Source organism: Balaenoptera acutorostrata, chromosome 10 (genome assembly GCF_949987535.1).
Source record: "Balaenoptera acutorostrata chromosome 10, mBalAcu1.1, whole genome shotgun sequence".
NCBI classification, from domain to species: domain Eukaryota; kingdom Metazoa; phylum Chordata; class Mammalia; order Artiodactyla; family Balaenopteridae; genus Balaenoptera; species Balaenoptera acutorostrata.
The window spans coordinates 7,005,614-7,024,329 of NC_080073.1; the positions used below are offsets into that span (position 1 = coordinate 7,005,614).

Sequence of the window (18,716 nt, forward strand, 5' to 3'; positions counted from 1 at the left end):
CAGCCACAGCTCTGAGAACTTGGGCAGGTACCTTCACCGAGCTCTGAGCCTCCGCCTCCCGGTCTGTGGACTTGGGATCCCGTAGTCCCTACTTCACAGGTTGCTATGAGGAGTAAAGGAGATTATTTACCCGTACAGGCGCTCAGCACTTGGCAGGTGTGGTGGCTGGACAGGGGGCAGACCCTGTAGGGCCTGGAGTTTGCAATGCAGGCTTTATCCTGAGGACAGTGGGAGCCCTGGAAGAGGTGTGAGCAGGGGAAGGCAGGGATGGAGTTGAGCTGTATGATGACCGCCCAGCTGCCGTGCAGAGGAAAGATTGAAGAAGTGGAGGGCAGTGCCAGGAGCCCGGTGAGAAGCCCCTTGTTTGAGCCCCAGCACAAGCCGGGTCTCCCGAGTTAGTAGCTGCAGGTGATGGCTGATGACGGCCCCTCTTGCCCCGGGAAGCCGAGCCCAGAAACAAGGTGAGCCCTGCCGCCCTGACACGGCCTTGGCCTCCCCTCCCGGGTAAGGATGTGGCAGACGCCAAGGCCTCCCCACCTGGCTGCCTGCTCCTCCGTGGCTGTCTCCCGGCTCTAATTATAGGCACCACAGCGTGGAGAAAAGAGGCAAATTACAGGCTTGACTGTCTATATTTAAACTTGGGGGCCTGATGACAGCTCCCGGCTGCTGGGAGCTTGGCTTCCCGCCTCTGCAACTGTCAGACAGGGATCAAGCCGGCCCTGTGTCTCCGCAGCTGGCGGTGCGGGCGGGGCAGTGATGGGTCCAGGGATTTCCTCCATCCCCGCCACGGAGAAAACTCCACGGAAACGTGGCTCTGGAGGGCAAGGAACGAAGCGACGAGAGCCACCCCGTGGCCTTCACAGTCCTCACTCATCTCCCTCCCCTACTCAGCTCTGCCAGGCATGGAGTTCAGAGTCTAGCACTTCTGGTTCAAATCCCACCTCTGTTTCTCTCCTGGGCTGAATTGCCTGAAAGCAGAACCTGACGTGGGTGGGCACAGGATCTGGCGGGGTGCTCTCAGGTGAGACCCGTGAAGGGTCAGGGATGCAACAGAGCCCAGGAAGAAGCAGAGGCAGCCGGGGTTTCTGGAGAAATCCCAGTCTCTGCCTGATCTTACGGGGAGCTCTGGAGCATGGTACCTCTGCAGGGTCTGACCTGCCCTGCAGCAAGGTGTCTGGGCTTCTGGACCTCCACCTCAGCCATTGGATATTGGCCACCAAACTGGGGTGGGTGGACTCCCAGGCACTTTGTGACAAGGAGACGCCAGTTGCCCAAGCAATCATCCTCCTCTGGCAGAGGCTTCAGGTGTGGGCAGCCTCAGCGGCAGCTGTACAGCACATGCAGCAGACAGGGGTAGTTGGGCGCACGGGGCTGGCAAGAGCGATCCTGCCAGCAGCCAGTAGCCCCCTGCAGATGCTAATTCTACAGTGCCTCCCTGGCCTGTGGCCTCGGGCAAGTCACTTCCCCTCCCCGAGCCCCTGCTGTTTCCTCAGCCTGGAACACTCTTCCCCCAGGTCACTACCTGGCTGCTCATCATTCCTCTGTCTGCTCAAATATCACCTCCTCCAGGAAGTCTTCCCTGGCCACCCTAGCTAAAGTAGCCACTGGATCTACCAGCCCATGTCGCATTTTTTTTCTTTTTCTTTTTAGTTTTATTAAGATATAATTTATATATTAAAAAATTGCACACGTTTAATGCGTGATGAGTTTCCACATATGCATATGCCCATGATACCAGTCACCACAACCAAGGTACTAAACTTATCCACCACCTCCAAAAATTCCCTTGTGTTCTTTCATGGGTTTTTTCGGTTTTTGTTTTTTGGGTAAGAACACTTAAGATCCTCTTAAGCAATTATGAAGTGCACAATACTGCATTGTTAAACTATTGGCGCTATGCTATACGGCAGAGCTCTAGAACTTTCTCATCTTGCATAACTGAAACTTTTTCCCCACTAAAAACAACTCTCCTCTTCCCCTCCCTGCAGCCCCTGGCAACCTCCCTTCTATTCTCTGCTTCTATGGGTTTGACTATTTTAGATTGTTCAGATAAGTCCTTCTGTGTCTGGCCTATTTTACTGAGCATAAAGCCCTTCAGGTCCAGCCATGTTGTTGCAAATGGCAGGATTTCCTTCTTTTTAAAGCTGAATAATATTCCATTGTACGTATAGCCCACATTTTCTTTATCCATTCATCTGTCAATGGACATTTGGGTTGTTTTCGGATCTTCAGCCCATGTCACTTCCTACCACGTCATCCTGGAGTTTTTCTTGACGGCGTTATCTGTATCTGAATTATCTTGTTCGTGTGTTTGTTTCTTGTCTGCCTCCCCCTCTAGAATCTCAGCTTCCCAAGGGCTGAAAGGGACTCTGTCCTCTTTACTGCCGTGTCCCTAGTTCCTGGAATAGGAAATAGAATGTACCTGAAGGCAGGAGGAAATAAGTGGTACCCTCTGCACATCCTATGTGTGAGGGCACCGTGCAAGTACTTACTTATCCACATGCTCACTCAGCACCTACTATGCGTCGGGCACTGTACTAGGCAATTTACATGCATTCATCGCATTTGATCCTTACAAAACCATGTGAAATAAATATGCATCCCCATTGTACAGAGGAAGAAACTGAGGCTCTTTAAGGATTAAGGACTTGCCCCAGGCCACCAAGCTGAGCTGGGGTGTGAGCTAGGGCCTGCCTGACCCCAGAGCCCTTTGAGCCAAGGCTTTGGTCCACATCTCCCTTCCCGGGGCCCCGCACCCCCAGGAAATCCCCTGACAGGTCTCCTCCCACCCGTGTCACAGGCCTGGTGATGTCAGCCATCACGGTGATCATCCTGGTGCTCTACTTCACCGTGGACACCTTCGTGGTCAACAAGAAGCCATGGTTGCCCGAGTGCACGCCCGTCTACGTGCAGTACTTCGTCAAGTTCTTCATCATTGGTGTGACGGTGCTGGTGGTCGCTGTGCCCGAGGGGCTCCCTCTGGCTGTCACCATCTCACTGGCCTACTCGGTGAAGGTGAGGAGGGGAGAGCAGGGCGGGCCAGCTGATGCCACTGAGATCAGCTGCCCCCAGCTGGGGGTCCGTGGGGTGGCCGGCGGAGCCAGTGCCGGGGCTGAGAGAAGAGCCAAGTAGAGGGAGTGGGGACGGTGGAAGCTCGGAGAGAGAATGCATGCAGGAGGCTGAAACTCACATGCCTCCAGGAGAGCCACACCCTGGCTAAGGGGACAGCTGTTATTCAGCACAGCCAAGTGTCGCCTTGTAGGGATGGGGTCCAGTGTTGCCAGATATTCACATTTTTTCAAAGAGAAGCCAGAAATCTGGACTTAACATAAACTCTCCTGATTTTTAAACATTGACAATCAACTCAACTTTAAAAAAATAAATTAGATGCAGGTATCACCCTACAGGCCCACACCCACCCCGTCCCACCAAACGTAGGCAGAAGCCTGGCCATCGCAGCCTTAGGCCCCGCTGTAGCCATAGTACTTGTATGACTAATCTCGGAGTTTGCTCCCTGAAGTTTGAAAGGGATAAGCCTAAAATAAAAAGGATGTCTGGTTTTATGAAAGCTCCTCCTCGGACTTCTCTGGTGGCGCAGTAGTTGAGAATCTGCCTGCCAATGCAGGGGACACGGGTTCAAGCCCTGGTCTGGGAAGATCCCACATGCCGCGGAGCAACTAAGCCTGTGCACCACAACTACTGAGTCTGCGCTCTAGAGCCTGTGAGCCACAACTACTCAGCCCACACGCCACGAGTACTGAAGCCCACGCACCTAGAGCCCGTGCACTGCAACGAAGAGTAGCCCCTGCTCACCACAACTAGAGAAAGCCCGCACGCAGCAACGAAGACCCAACGCAGCCATAAATAAATAAATAACTATTTTTAAAAAAGAAAAAAAAATATTTTTAATTAAAAAAATAAATAAAAACAATAGCTTCTATTATTTAAAAAAAAAAATCCCCCTCCTCTCAGGAGATGGGCTAAAAATATGAAGTTTTAAAAGCAGGTCAATAAAGGGCAAGTAGGCCCATGAATGCCTTGGGTCTGGGGGGGTGCTCCTAAACGCCACCCTGATGGCAGAGCCCCACCTCCTTCTGCTCCCAGGCCCATGGCCGTCGGTGGAGCCCAAACGCTGGGGTAAGGGGCTGGCATCTCATGAGCGCTGGGCGCCTGACCCTCCTGGGGACACTTCAAGCCTGGCTCACCCCCAGGTCCTCACACCCTGGGCTCATCATTTTCCCTTGGTCCCGTGGTTTCCCCCACCTAGGAGAGCAAGGCCCTGCGCTCCTGTTTCCCAGGACCCTGAGTCCAGGATGTCCCTGCCAGGGCAGAGGCCAGGTCATGTTTAAAAACAAGGCATTCGCTCCGAGAATGCAGAGCCTCCAGAGGGCACGATGAGCGTCAGTTTCCAAGCTGGAATTTGGGCTGGGCTCACCGATGTAATTTCATACAGAAAAGAGATCTCAGGGCAGGTGCCAGAAAGTGGCAGCTATGTGTAAAGGATACCGCCCTTATCATCTCCTTGTTTTGGGGTTCTCGAAGAAACTCCATCCCACAAACCAAAGCCCAAACAGGTCACAGCACAATGCTGATCGGGGGCCTGGGGCCCGGAGATGGAGACCTCACCCTGCCGTGAGCCGGGACCCCACAAGCCACCCAGTTGAGCTCGAGGTCTCCTTAAAAGTCTCACAGCTTCGGTTTTGGGGCTCCCCATACAGACATTGTTAGGCCTCTACACCTGTAGTTTGTATCTCTGGCACCTGTGCCTTCAGCTGCCTTAGGTAGTGTTACTTGTACAGTCACGTGATAAACTTAGTACTTAGTACAGCTCCCCCAACCCAGGAGGGGCAAACTCTCCCCTTTCTGAGCCTGGACCTAGCCCCTGGGAGCCGTCATCAAAAGAATAGTGGTGACCACTTAGATCAGCGCTGTCCAATAGAGACATAATGTCAGCTGCATGTGTGATTTTAAGTCTCCTGGTAGCCACGTTAAAAAGAAAAATCAGAAAGAAACAGGTGAAATTAATTTTAATAATGTACTTAATCTAATATGTCCAAGTCATTATCAAGCCAACATGTAATATTTGATAATATACAAGTTATTAATGAGGTATTTCACATTTCTCTTTTCATAATAAGTCTTCAAAACTGGATGTGTAATTTACACTTACAGCACATTTCACATCAGACCAGCCCTGTTTCCAGTACTTAAGAGCCTCACGTAGCAACCATATTGGGAAGCTCAGGCCTATACATTCTTAAGCCCCAGAGACAAACCCTCTTCACAGAGGACAGATGGGCAGAGTCCTGATGGAATGATCCAGGCTGTGAGGTTAAACAGAGCTGGGTTCAAATGCCAGCTTTAACCCTCACTAGGTGTATCATCCTGGTCAAGCTGCTTTGCCCTGGCTTCTTTGGTTGCCAGAATGGAGTACAAGAGTCCTTGAAGGTTTCATAGGATCCTCGTAACATCAGACGAGAAAATAAGTGCGAAAATAAGTGCTTTACAAACTGTGAAGTATGTTGCAAACTCAAATTGCTGCTGAATGCATCCATTCAACATACATCCATTCAACATACATCTATTATTACTATTATCACAGGTTATGATAAGAGAAACTGCAAGAGCACATAATTCTACCAGTGCTCATTTTTTAGTAACATGACCTACTATAAAATTATTCTAATTGCACTCCTTTTTTACCCTTGGTATAAAGAGTTACAATGAGGAACAAGAATAAAGGAAACCAGATTCCTAGGCACAGACTAGAACTACATCTGACTCAGCCTTTAGCTAAATGCACCTTTTCACATCTGTCCTTGCCAGATAGGGTCACTATGTCGTAAGGGCCTGCAGTAAGAGTGGTGGTTCCTTGAGAATCACTTTATGTGCATTATTTGCTTGAGAACCTGGAAGAAGCTAGGAGTGTGATGCTGGGAAAGAGAAAGGACAGTGAATATAAGAAAATTAATCATATGTAGAGTAGGATTTCATTTTTGTCATAAATTTAAAAAGAAAGTATATTCATATGTAAGATGTATCAGTGCTAGGTGGTAGAATTATGGTTGATTTGTTTTCTTTTTTGTGTATCTATATTTAAAAGAAATTTGTGATTTTTATTACACAAGTTATCGTATGTATTCATTGTAGAAAAATAGAAGCTATAGATTTTTAAAAGAAGGCAATAACAATCTTCTATAAATCTACCACCCAGAAATAATGACACTAATATTTTGTTTATTTCCAGATAGTGTCCTATGTCTATTAACATATGTATAACTTAAATTTATTCACTTTTGGTGAAACCAAAGTGACAGTGAAAACCAAGCACCAGTGAAAGATGGTACCTTTGAAAAAACCCATAACCAGATAAGGAATTTATTTCTGTTAGGGTGTAAGAGGAAACTATTTGAAGTAATCAGAAAGGACCCAATCTTCATTTATCATCCTTTTCCCTATTTTTTCCATAAAGAATACAGATTACTTCTGTAATCCAAATTAATAAAGTCAACTAATCAACTCTTTTAAATGCCTTGAATAATTAAAAAGAAGAGAAAAAGAGAGAGAGAGAGAGAAAGGGCTGCACACAGAAAAGGAGTCCAGGTGACAGGGACTGTAGCAACCAAGATCCTTCGCGCATGTGTGAAGCAAAGGGGCAGCTCTGCCTCATTTCCTGCGTGTTTACACCGTGACCCTGCCTCCCAGCTCCCTCTCCTCACTGTTGCCATCTCACCTGCCCCTTCCCCCAGAAAATGATGAAGGACAACAACCTGGTCCGCCACCTGGACGCCTGTGAGACCATGGGCAATGCCACGGCCATCTGCTCGGACAAGACGGGCACACTCACCACCAATCGCATGACGGTGGTGCAGGCCTACGTGGGCGACGTCCATTACAAGGAGATCCCCGACCCCAGCTCCATCAACGCCAAAACCATGGAGCTGCTGGTCAGCGCCATTGCCATCAACAGCGCCTACACCACCAAGATTCTGGTAAGTGGTGCAGCCTCCACCAGAGGGAGGAGCGTCCAGGGGGCGATACAGAAGTACTGGGCAGGCTAAGCAATGTGATGCATAATTTTAAATCCTACTGATGTATTTTGGGTGGTCAGATAGTAAGCAGCTTGTTTCTCTTTGACTTAGCTATGCTGTCTGCATGACAAAAAAAAAAAGATTGCTGTTAATTGTGTTTTTTAGACCCTGTCATTGCCCTCCCTACCAAAAAAAAAAAATCTTTTTATTCGTTAGCTTTTGCTGTATAACTACTCCAAAATGTAGTGGCTGAAAACCAGACTGTGTATTTAGCTCACATGTCTGTGAGGCAGGAGTTCAGGCTGGGCTCAACGGGGGGACCATGTCCTCATGTATCTGCGGTGGGTCACATGCACGACTCTGCTGATCTTGGCAGGACTCTAGGCTGATCTGGGATGACCTCGGCTGGGATGGTTCATCTCTGCGTGGTCCACCTCCTCCAGCAGGCTAATCTGGGCTCTTCATGTTGTCATTTTGCCACATCCTATTGGCCAGCACAAGTCGAGAGGCCTGTCCAGATTCAAGCAGCAGGGAAATAGACTCCATCTCTAATGGGAGGAACTTCAGAGTCACGTTGTAAAGGGCATGGATTCAGAGAGGGTACTAATTGTGGCCATTTACACAATCTACCACTGGCGACGACATTGTTGTTAGTAATAGTAGTGGTAGTACTAGCTTTGTTAAGAAAAACTCTCATATTCCTGTCTCAGCTCAGCTGCCTAGACGCATCATGCTAGAATCCCTGATTGGTTTAGAAGCATAGGTTTCCTTTTTGTAATTAACCAGTATTTGAATGAAGAGAAATACAAACTTGTCCATCCAGAGCTCATTCGGCTCCCAGATGTAGGACATTTCTACAGTGTGAGCATCTGGGTGAGCAGCCGAGCTTTTCTGCTTTCCCTGCCAACGTGTCCTAGCCCTGACCTCTCCCTTCGGCTCCTGAGCCAGCCTGAACCTTCAGGATCAGGCTGGGTGGCGGGAGTGCCAGAAGCTTTATCGAATCTGGGAGAAGAGCATGAGTCAGCGGCAAAGGGCCAAAGGTTGGTGGGGGGTATGGGAGGAGGTGACTCCTGCCTCTAGACACTGGGGCTTCAAGGACTGCACCCTCCCCTGCGGTTGAGCAGGTACTCCTGCCATCAGCCCAGAGCTGCAGGCTGGGGAGGCAGCACTGACAGAAGGAGAAAGTAGGTCGGGAGAAAGCGTGCAGATGGATGATAGAGGATGCTGGGGGCGGCAGGAGCGGGGGGCGGGGGAATGCCAGAAAAGATGGCGTTTTTGTCTTCTCCCCACCCCACCCCATCCCCTGCCTCCCAGCCCCGATTTGGGAATCAAGGGAGATTGACGATGCTTTATTCTGTTCCCCAGGCCTTCCTAAAATAACTGAGATGCTGTTAATGATCTCGTCCCGCAGAGAGGGGAGTGGGGCAATTCCCAGAACAGGCTTCTGGTGATGGGAGTGGCCGTGTGGGCAGAGCCCTGCAAGATGGGCTTGAATTGAGATGTATATTATGCAATTAGAGTAAAAAGGAGTTCTTGGATCTGCCAGGAGGGCTGCGAAACATCTTTGCAGCGATAAGGCTCAATTAGGCAGTGCTTCACAGCACCGGTGGCAAAGCTAAAATTCATTTCCAGATGTGGTTGAATGAGGCTGTATCCAGGTGGCTTAAAGGACAGGGGTCCATCAGTCCGCCTGGGGAAAAAGTGTATCTGCCAAGACTGGAAAGAGCTCAAGGACCTGGGAACCGGGATCCTTGGTTTGTAAACCGGCCAAGTCACTTACCTCTCGGGCACCAGTGTCCCCTTCTGTGCCTTGAACCCTGGCATCCTAGAACCCTTGTGCCTCTCTTTCTGGGGCTTCCCTGAAAGAACCCTGGCCGCACGGTTCTCTTCGCTGGGGGCTGATGGCCGTCAGTGTGGAAGGGACAGCAGAGGCCCCTGGTATGTCTGGATGGTGGTTAAAGCTCACACTCTGGAGCCAGACGGCCTGGGTTCAAATCCCTCCCTAGCTGTGTGACTGTAAACAAGTTACTTAACTTCTCTGTGCCCCAGTTTCCTGGGGGAGATGATAGGATTATTGTGAGGATGAAATGAGTTAGTAAGTGGAAAGTGCTTAGCACAAGGCCTGGCACATATTCAGCACTCAGGGTGATTAGCGTTGTTGTTCGTCAGCAGTAAAATCATCCCTTTGTAGCCAGGCAGAGGCTAATCAATAAACGAATAGACAGCAGAGGCATCAGGGCTACAGAGGGAAAGGGTCTTGCCCAAAGTTACACAACCAATTAGTGACAAAGCCAACTTATAGGTACCCTAAAGCCAGCTATTGAGTAGGGTGTCCAGATTAGGTTCTTGGTCCTTGAAACCAATCCTGCAGCATCTTTAGTATTGGTTGGTCTCAGGAAGGAAGGCCTGGAGTCCAGAGGGTTAGATTCACAGCCAGGGCTGTCAGCCATATTGGGAGAAGGGGCTCCCAGGGACTGCCCTTCTAGGCCTAGAGGAATTTTGAGAAGAGTCACAGGCTGCTCAGTCGAGGGTGGAAATCCAGCCACCCTCCAGACCAGTCTGGGAAATCTAGACTGCAAAACATCCTTACCATGCAAGAGGAGACGGGCAGGAAAGGCACGCAATGTCCCCACACTACCCATAAGCTTTGGTTGGGAAATGAGCTTGGCCTGGGAAACAGACCATGGGCAAGGCTGTATTTCCCCCTGTACGAGGGTGCCGATTCTTCTGTGTCTTCTTGCAGTCTGATGCAGGCTGTGTGCTCTTTGAGAGAGAGAGACACAGCTGAGTTATCTCTACTCCCCCCAGCATAGGCTCTTGGGAAGTACTGGTTGGGCGGGTGAGGTCAGTGAATTGACTGGTGAATAAATTTATAGATAGGTATCAGTGAGATGAGGACTAGGTAGGGAGAGGGATGGATGGATAGATAGATGGATGGAGAGATGGGTGGGTGGATGGATGGATGGATGGATGAGTAAATGGAAGAGTAGACAGATGGATGAATATGTGGGTGGTGGATGGGTGAATATGAATTGATAAGAGGCTCAGGACAGGGCTACCTCTATGTTCTGCTTTCCTATTCTTGTGGCAGAAGAAGTAGGAGTTGGCCTTGGTCCCAGTCCCACAGCTAATACCAGTGCTCTCTTGGTACCTCCAGCATGCCAAGCGAATCTCTTCTGAAACTGCCCTCAACTCTCTAGTCTGCATTGATCCGGAGACTTCCAAATTAGCTAGTGCCTGTTATTCTAAAAGATTTTTTTAAAAACTAGCTGAGTATTTGCAGGGGTAGGTTGTGTAGGTGTAATCTACATGGATTCGCCGGCCTTAAGGACCCCCTGGTCCAGCCCCCTCACTTTACTCTGAGGCCCAGAAATGGGAGAGGACTTGGGCCAAGTCACCCTGTGGGTTAGTGGAGTTAGAATCCAGATGTCCTGACACCCAATCCAGTAAGCAGAGGTTAGGAGCTTTGGCTCTGAAGTCCGACAGACCAAGGTTCAAACTTCAGCTGCAGCACTTACCACCCATGTGACCCTGAGCAAGTTAACTAACCTCTTCAAGCCTCTGTTTTCCAATCTGTAAAATGAGTATACAATTAATCATAATCACTAATATTCACTTAGCCAGACTCATTGCTGAGTGCTTAACCCATGTTGCCTTGTATGAGGACCCCATGAAGTAGGTGACATCGCATCTCCAATTCATAGATAAGGACACTGATGATGCTGGGAGGAGTTAAAGAACATGCCCAGAGCCCCAGAGCAGAGGAGAGGCTGAGCCAGGGTTCACATCCAGGTCTGTCCGGTCCAGAGCCTGCACAGCTCACCACCACTCCTTCTGCAAGTCCTCTGGCTGCACCTTTGCCTTGAGGCAGTTCCAGGGCTGCTGTAAGATCAGATGAGAAGATGTATATGTGGCTGTCAGCACAGTGCTTGACATGTAGCAAACGCTCAGTCCGCTCCAGTTGTTACCCTTATTACTTCTATTATTATTTCTGAGCCTTACCCTCTGTAGTTTGCTTTGCCAGCCACTGTCTAGCTTGACCCTCCACATCCCTTCCAGGTAATCAAGGCAAATATGACAATTCCCGTCTTGCAGCCAAGAAAACAGAGCTGCATAAATATCGAGTAACCTGCTCAGGGCTGCTCCTGACACCAAGCGACAGAGTTGAGCCCAGAGAATTCTGGAGGAGTTTACCAAGCGGGTGAGGGAGCAAGGTCATTCCAGGCAGGACCACAGCCTGCCAAAGCCCAGAGACCTCTCAGGAGACGTGGCAGTCTGTGGCCTGGATGTTTCCCAGGGCCACAATGATGAGAGGCGAGGCTGGGAAGGCGGAGGGGGAGCTGGGTGGCAGCAGATAAGCCCTTAGTAGGCTTTCTCATCACAATGCTGAGAACCACCCAGGCACGGGTGGAGGGTGGTGTCACAGCCAAGGCTGCCAGCGGGAAGGCCAGAAAAAGTGACCCAGGAGGCCCCTCTCAGAGGGCCAGCCTCAACCCCATGCCCCATCCCTTCTGCGGATGGCAGAACTTTCTTCTTTCCACTCCTATTTCTAACCATTAGGAACTAAACTTGCCCTCTGAGGGAAGCTACATGAATCATCTTTTAGTCAGAAATTGCTTCCCCACCTCAGAAATCCTGGCACACCCTCAGATTTGCTTTGTCGCTTCCGACTCTTTGAACGTCAAGACTTCTGCTAGCTTCTTCTTGTAGCCCTGCTGCTTCATGAGCTGCAGCTGAGCTTTCAAACGGAAATAGCTCCTTCCTCAGACTTTAGAGGCACTGCGCTTTCTTGGGAAAGAATTCTCCTTTTCCACCCACGTTTATTCTGTGTGCTGAAACCACCCAAGCGGACTTTAAGTTTATATTTTATGAGACCTCTTTTAACGTAGGTTGACACTACAGTTAACATTTGAATTATTAAAATGAAGATGGGCACTTGTGGAGCCGAATTGTTGGAAGTTTATGGCGTATGTTCTGGAAACATCAACTACTGAAAGAAAAACAAATCTCCTTGGAGTCCCTGAAGTGGTTCTGGAAGAAGGAGCAGGGAGGATCTGCCTGGAAGGATGGTTTTCCTGAATAAATAAGCCAAACTTCACCTAGTTAGAAACTCCAGGTCTTCAGTCTGCCCCATTCCCAGACTGAGGTGCCTTCATCCACAGAGAGCCCCCATGACCCCCAAAGGCAGGAAGGATCTGCTTGATTGTATTTCTCACAAATCTTAGACCTAGAGCTCCTGAGAGGAGGGGAGAGTGGGGAGGTGACTCTAGGAAGCAGTCGGCCCTTGAACTCAGATCTGGCTCCAAACCCAGGGTGCAACGAAATATTCCAATGAACATCAAACCCCCTGAGTCAAGCCAGCTCTGCAAGGGGCTCTGACCAAGACAGGGGTTCCAGAAGGCGCAGAAGCCCCTGGAAGTGGCTTAGCAGGGCATTAAGATGGAGAGATGGGGCGGCCCTTCGTTCTGGTCTGTGAAGTGACAGGGGCCTTTGTGTTGGATTCAGCAGCCGTTTTGGTTCTGTTTGGTTTTGTTTGTTTGTTTTTGCAAACACCATCCCTAGGAGAACAGTTTAAAGCACATAACCCTGAATGGGGAATTCTGATTTTTAACAGCACTGTTAATCCCTCTATCCCACCTTCTCACCCTGTGCACGTGACACAAAACACACACCACATGCGCATACCACACACACACTATACCACACACACACTATACCACACACACACACACACACACACACCCCACAAACACACAGCACATACCCTCACCACACACATACTCTACACACACAAATCACACAGGTACATGCACACATATACACACACACCACATGCACATACCACACACACACTATACCACACACACACACACACACACCCCACAAACACACAGCACATACCCTCACCACACACATACCCCACACACACAAATCACACAGGTACATGCACACATATACACACACACGCCACATGCACATACCACACACTGCACTACACACAGCACACACACACCACATGCACACATATGCACAGTGCATTGGCAAGCTCGGGAAGGTCCGCAGGAAACCTGCTTTCCAGAGTGTGTCTCCCCAGGGCGTTTCAGCCTGTCCCAGCTGTTCAGGACACACACCCTACCCTATGCCTTTGCAGTCTCGGGGAAAAGTCCGTGATTCTGCCCCCTGCTGCTCCTCGAGACCCAGCAACCTGAGAGGCTCCTGGGGAGGCAGACCCTCAGATGACAATTCTGGAGGCCAAAATTCTGACAAAATCCCATCCCACCTGGCCTCCCATTGGCAGCTCTCCACACCCACAGACACCAAATTATTCATTTATTCATTCAACACATATTCATTGATTACCCCAAGTGGGAAGCAGAGCTAAGCAAGACAGCCCTCCCCCCCGCTGCCCCCCGACCATGGGCTCTAAACCAATCACCCACCAGTTACCTAGTTAACCAACCATCTCAAATGCTAGTGAAGAGAGGCAGGTCTGCTGGGAGAGCGTGTGCTGTGTGGGCTCAGAGCCGAGAACAGCTGGGGTCAAATCCTAGCTCGGCCACTTACTAGCTGTGTGACCCGGTCTCTCCGGGCCTCCCTGTGCACATGGGAATAGTAACAGCCTGCCCGCTAGGGAGCCGTGAGGATACAACCGAGGCTGCGCGTGAAGAGCTTAGCACAGAGCTAGCAGAGTCACTGCTGCAGCTGCCAGGGCCGCCTGACGGTCCATCTGGGCGTCGGGGAGGCTCCTCTGCCAGTGCCTGTTCTCGAGGGGTGAGGGGCAGTGGGCTAGGCCGCCGCAGACAGCCAGCAAGCAAAAAGTCATCTTCTAGTGCGCTCTCACAAATGTCATCCTACGGCAGTTGCTGCGATTTACCGTGCTGTGGTTGCTGGGTTTGGGGGGACAGGGAGGAGGGGGTGTTGAGGATTTTTTAACTTTGTAGTAAAATACACATAACTTAAAATTTATCAGCTTAGCCATTTTAGTGTACACTTCAGTGTCAGTAAGTACATTCACATTGTACAACCATCCCTACCACCCATCTCCAGAACTTTTCATCTTCCCCAACTGCAACTCTGTTCCCATTAGACACTAACTCCCCCTCCCCCTCCCCCGGCCCCTGGCGCCCACCCTTCTCCTTTCTGTGTCTATAAATTTGACTACTCTAGGGACCTCGTGTAAGTGGAATCACACAGTATCTGTCCTTTTTTGTCTGGCTTATTTCACTTAGCATAATGTCCTCAAGGTTCATCCATGGTGTAACATGTGTCAGAATTTCCTTCCTTTTTAAGGCTGAATAATATTCCACTGTATGTGTAGATCACATTTTGCTTATCTATTCGTCTGTCAATGGACACTTGGGTTGCTTCCGCCTTTTTGCTACTGTGAATAATCCTGCTGGGAACACGGGTGTACAAATATCTTCTCAAGTCTCTTGCTTTCAATTCTTTTGGGTATATACCCAGAAGTAAAATTGCTGGATCATATGATAATTCTATGTGCAGTTTTTTGAGGAACCTCCACACCGGTTTCCACAGTAGCTGCACCATTTTACATTCCCACCAACAGTGCACAAGGGTTCCAATTTCTCCACATCCTCGCCAGCACTTGTTTTCTGTTTTGTTTTGGATAATGGCCATCCTCACGAGTGTGAGGCAGTACCTGCTAGCTATGTTTTTTTTCATCTCATTTTTGCAGATGTTATTTATAACTTGTCACTCTTCAAGTCATCATTCCTTGGTCTTAGCTCTAGTGACCCCCAAGCATCCCAAAACAGGAGCATGAATTGTCCTCTCAAAGTTATACCCATAGCTGCACCCAGCACTCCCAAAGGGCTTAGTGCCCATACAGGGAAATGTGCTGGATACAGTGTGGCACTAGGAATCAGGGGAATTGGGGGTACCCCAGGCCTGCCCCCCTGCAGGTCTGTGATGAGGAGCAAATCACTTCCCCCCGGGCCTGCTTCCTGCCCCTCAAAACCAACGCCTTAACTCCCTTACAGAATTAGAGCCCTGGAGAGCAAGCCTCATGGAAAGTCTACAACAATAGTAAAATCTCTGGGTCTGTCAAGATAAAAAAAGCCAAAAGAAAAAAGGGGCGAGTCCCTACTTCTTAATAATGCATGTAGGCGATTTTAGAGCCCAAGTTCATGGTAACAAATTGAATTATGGAGGAGGCAGCTCTGCCATTTGCAACCATAGATTGTTTGAAATCCTTTTAGGGGAAAATTAAAATATCTCACAGAGGGTAATAAAATGCTGCCTGTTTCACAGGCATAACTGCTTAGCTCTCTTGGGCAAATAAGTAATTAGGCATTTTTATTTCAGTCTTCTGTGTCGTCATCTTCTTTCATTAGTGGAGGGGGGAAAAAACTGTTGTGAAAGATACATAAAACCCTGGAAATCACCAGAAGTTTAATTATAAAATTGTAAAAAAAAAAAAAATGATAAGTAAATAAATATATAAATTTTAAAAGCACAACATAACTGCATACTGCAGAGACTAAGGGGAGTGCTTAGAATTTCTTTTCCCAAACATCAGAAAGGGGAAACTGTCAGATTTCCTCTGCTTCCAGATCAAATCCCACCGAAGAGCTTGGGTGTGGGGAGCCTTCCAAGGCCCATGATGCCTGGACATAGTTGAACGTGGCATGGAGCAGGGAGGGTATTCTAAGGTTTGACCCGCGGCCCCCAGACCCCCTCTGAGGGACCTGCAGCTCTGCCTTGTTCTACCATCCTTCACCACCATCCACCATCCACTTGAAGGAGTGGGTTGATTTTTCTCTCAGCTAGAAATCATCTGCTAGAGCCACTCCATTTTACAGATGGGGAAACTGAGGACAAGAACTTACGGTCTAAGGGTATGTACGCCTAGGTCAATGCCCATGACCCGACAGGGCTCAGGTCTGCTCCCGGGGCCCGAGTCCTAACTGTGGATGGGGCAGTTGGCCAGGGACATGTCCTATTGCCGTCCTGCCCCCCGCACAGCCAGTCCGTGCAGCATCTTCTAGACTCCGTCTTCTTCTTGCCTGCCGCTCTCTGGAACAACACGAAGGAAGCTGAGGGTGAGGACCCAGCGGGTTCCTGCGCAAGGCTGGTCTGAGACCCACAGAGAGCCACTCATGGCGGGGTCGGGGGACACACAATGCTCATAGGTATTATTCCTCTTCAGTATCTCTCTGGGGTTTGGGTTTGTCCGTGATAGCTTTTACCACTCCCAAAGCCAGCTCCACCTGAGCCGCTGCACATTAATTTTATACCAGTGGTCTGAGCGTGTATATGCACGTGTGGCAGCTGCCCATGGGAGGTGAGTTTACCTGCCTTATGGACTTCCCACAGCCGCCTGCCAATCCCACCATCAGCGCCCACATGGAGGCGTCTCGTTCTTACCTATTCGCCTGTGCCTCCCCCCACCCCAGACTGGTCTGCGTTGAGCCATCCAGCAAACAATGAGTAAATGCCTACTGTGTGCCGGGCTCTGTGCTGGCCCTGAGAATCCAGGGGGGAAAGAATACAACAACTCCTACTCGGGGTGACAAACCCACAAGCAATTTTCAAAGACAAGGAAATATCCGTGCTGGTCCTTAAAGGGCAAGGAGGAGTTTGCCTGGCAGGGAAGGAGGAAGCAGGGGTGAAGGCACAGAGGCATGAAACAGCTCGTGTTCGGGCAGCCACACCACGAAGTGAGAGGCGCTGGGGAGATGTGGTCGGTGGTTTGACTGAGGCTCAGGGCAGGGGCTGTGGTGTCCAGTTAAAAAGAAACGAACTAACGCTGTGAATGGGGATGACTCTCAAAAACTGAATGTTACATGAGTGAAGCAAGTTACGGAAGAATATGTACAGCCTCCTTACATGGCGTTTTCAACATGCAAAACAGTGCTGTACATATGTACGTTAGGTTAAACTACATGAAATTGCCAATGGTTGGCCACTGTGACATACAAAAATAGCAGTTGCATTTGGTTCAACTTCAGCTGAAGTCACCAGGGACATTGCATCCAGAGCACAGAATACTACCCAGTCATGAAAAGGAACACGCTCCTGACACACGCACCAACTTGTCTGCATTGCCAGGGGATTGTGCTGAGTGAAAAGAAGCCAATCTCCGAAGGTTACGTACTGTATGATTCCATTTATATAACATGCTCAAAATGACAGAATTATGGGGCTGGAGAAGAGCTTAGTGGTTGTCAGGGGCAGGGACGGGGAGGGGAGGGAGGTGACTGCAGTCATATAAGGGTGGCACGGGGAGTGCTGTGATAAACTGTTGTGTGTCTTGATGATGGTTGTCACAGGAATCTACATGTGATGCCATTGCTCAGAACTAAACACACACACACACACACACACACACACAGACAGGAGTACACTAAAACTGGTGAAATCTGAATCCAGCGGGTTAGATTGTATCAGTGTCAACATCTTGGTTGTGACATTGTGCTACAGTCATACAGGAAGTGAGCACTGGAGGAAACGGGATGAAGGATATATGACATCTCTCTGTGTTATTTCTTATTGCCTGTGAAACTAGCACTATCTCGAAATAAAAAGTTAAAACACACAGGGCAAGGATTAATGCCACATTTAAGTTAGAGTTTCTTTCTGGGACAAGGGGTGCGTTATGCAGATGTGGAGGGGTACAGGGGGGATTCAACTTTATCTGTTAGGCTTTACTTCTTAAAAAAGAAAAATCTGAAGCAAACATGGCCTAGAACTAAGGTTCTCCAGAACTGGAGGGTCTGTGCACAAATTTTTTTTATTATTCGGTCACAGGTTTATGTTTGACATAGTTCATAATTTTTAAACAGCTGATCTTGCTTAATTCCCTTCAAACAGAGCCCGGATTGGGTCTGGGACGCGGAAGCCTGAGGTGCGGGGGAGGGGTGGCCCCACCCACAGGCAAGCGGCAGCCCGGTGAGCACCCCGCCTCTCCCCACAGCCCCCGGAGAAGGAGGGCGCCCTGCCCCGGCAGGTGGGCAACAAAACAGAGTGCGGCCTGCTGGGCTTCGTGCTGGACCTGAAGCAGGACTACGAGCCTGTGCGCAGCCAGATGCCGGAGGAGAAGCTGTACAAGGTCTACACCTTCAACTCCGTGCGCAAGTCCATGAGCACCGTAATCAAGCTGCCCGACGAGAGCTTCCGCATGTACAGCAAGGGGGCTTCGGAGATCGTGCTCAAGAAGTAAGCGGTGCGGGAGCGGGGGCGGGGGGCGGGGCGCAGGCACAGGCCGCGGGGAGGGGCCAGGGGCACCCAGGGTCACAGGAAGGGCCGTGCCCAACGTCCCGCAGCAAGACCACCTGCACGTGCCCTCCCGCAGGGCTTTTGCTACTGTTTCCTCTTAAACGTTTCTGCAGGGAGTCCTCCCTCTTCTCCTCCCTAAGTCACTGGCTCATCAGGAAGTTCTTCCCATTATCACTGTCAGAGCCCCCTCATGTCACTTCCCTGAGCGTGGAGTTGGTAGACGGCATGATTTTTCACTGTGAGCCGGTCTCCTCTGACTCCAGGTGCCAGAAGTAAGCCTGGAGAACTAAGCAAGTCAGCCCCCCTCTCTGGGCCCCAGTTTACCCATTTGTACCTTGAGGGGGACTCAACCCTGGTCACACATTAGAATCGCCCCAGGGAGCTTTTAAAAAAAAACACTGATTCCTGGACTCGCCCCCAACAAACTGAATTGGAACCTCTGGCGTG

The 18,716-nt window shown here is 49.8% G+C and overlaps 1 protein-coding gene across 8 annotated transcripts in view; it reads left to right on the plus strand.

Moving 5' to 3' along the window:
• The window catches only part of ATP2B2 (ATPase plasma membrane Ca2+ transporting 2), a 115,759-nt gene that overhangs the window by 61,746 nt on the left and 35,297 nt on the right, over positions 1-18,716 (plus strand). For all 8 annotated transcript variants that reach the window (XM_057555229.1, XM_007192572.3, XM_057555230.1 and 5 more), the window contains 3 exons: positions 2,801-3,015; positions 6,750-6,992; positions 17,968-18,209. In XM_057555229.1, coding sequence (XP_057411212.1) covers positions 2,801-3,015; positions 6,750-6,992; positions 17,968-18,209 — 700 coding nt within the window. The remainder of the gene's footprint in view (positions 1-2,800; positions 3,016-6,749; positions 6,993-17,967; positions 18,210-18,716) is intronic.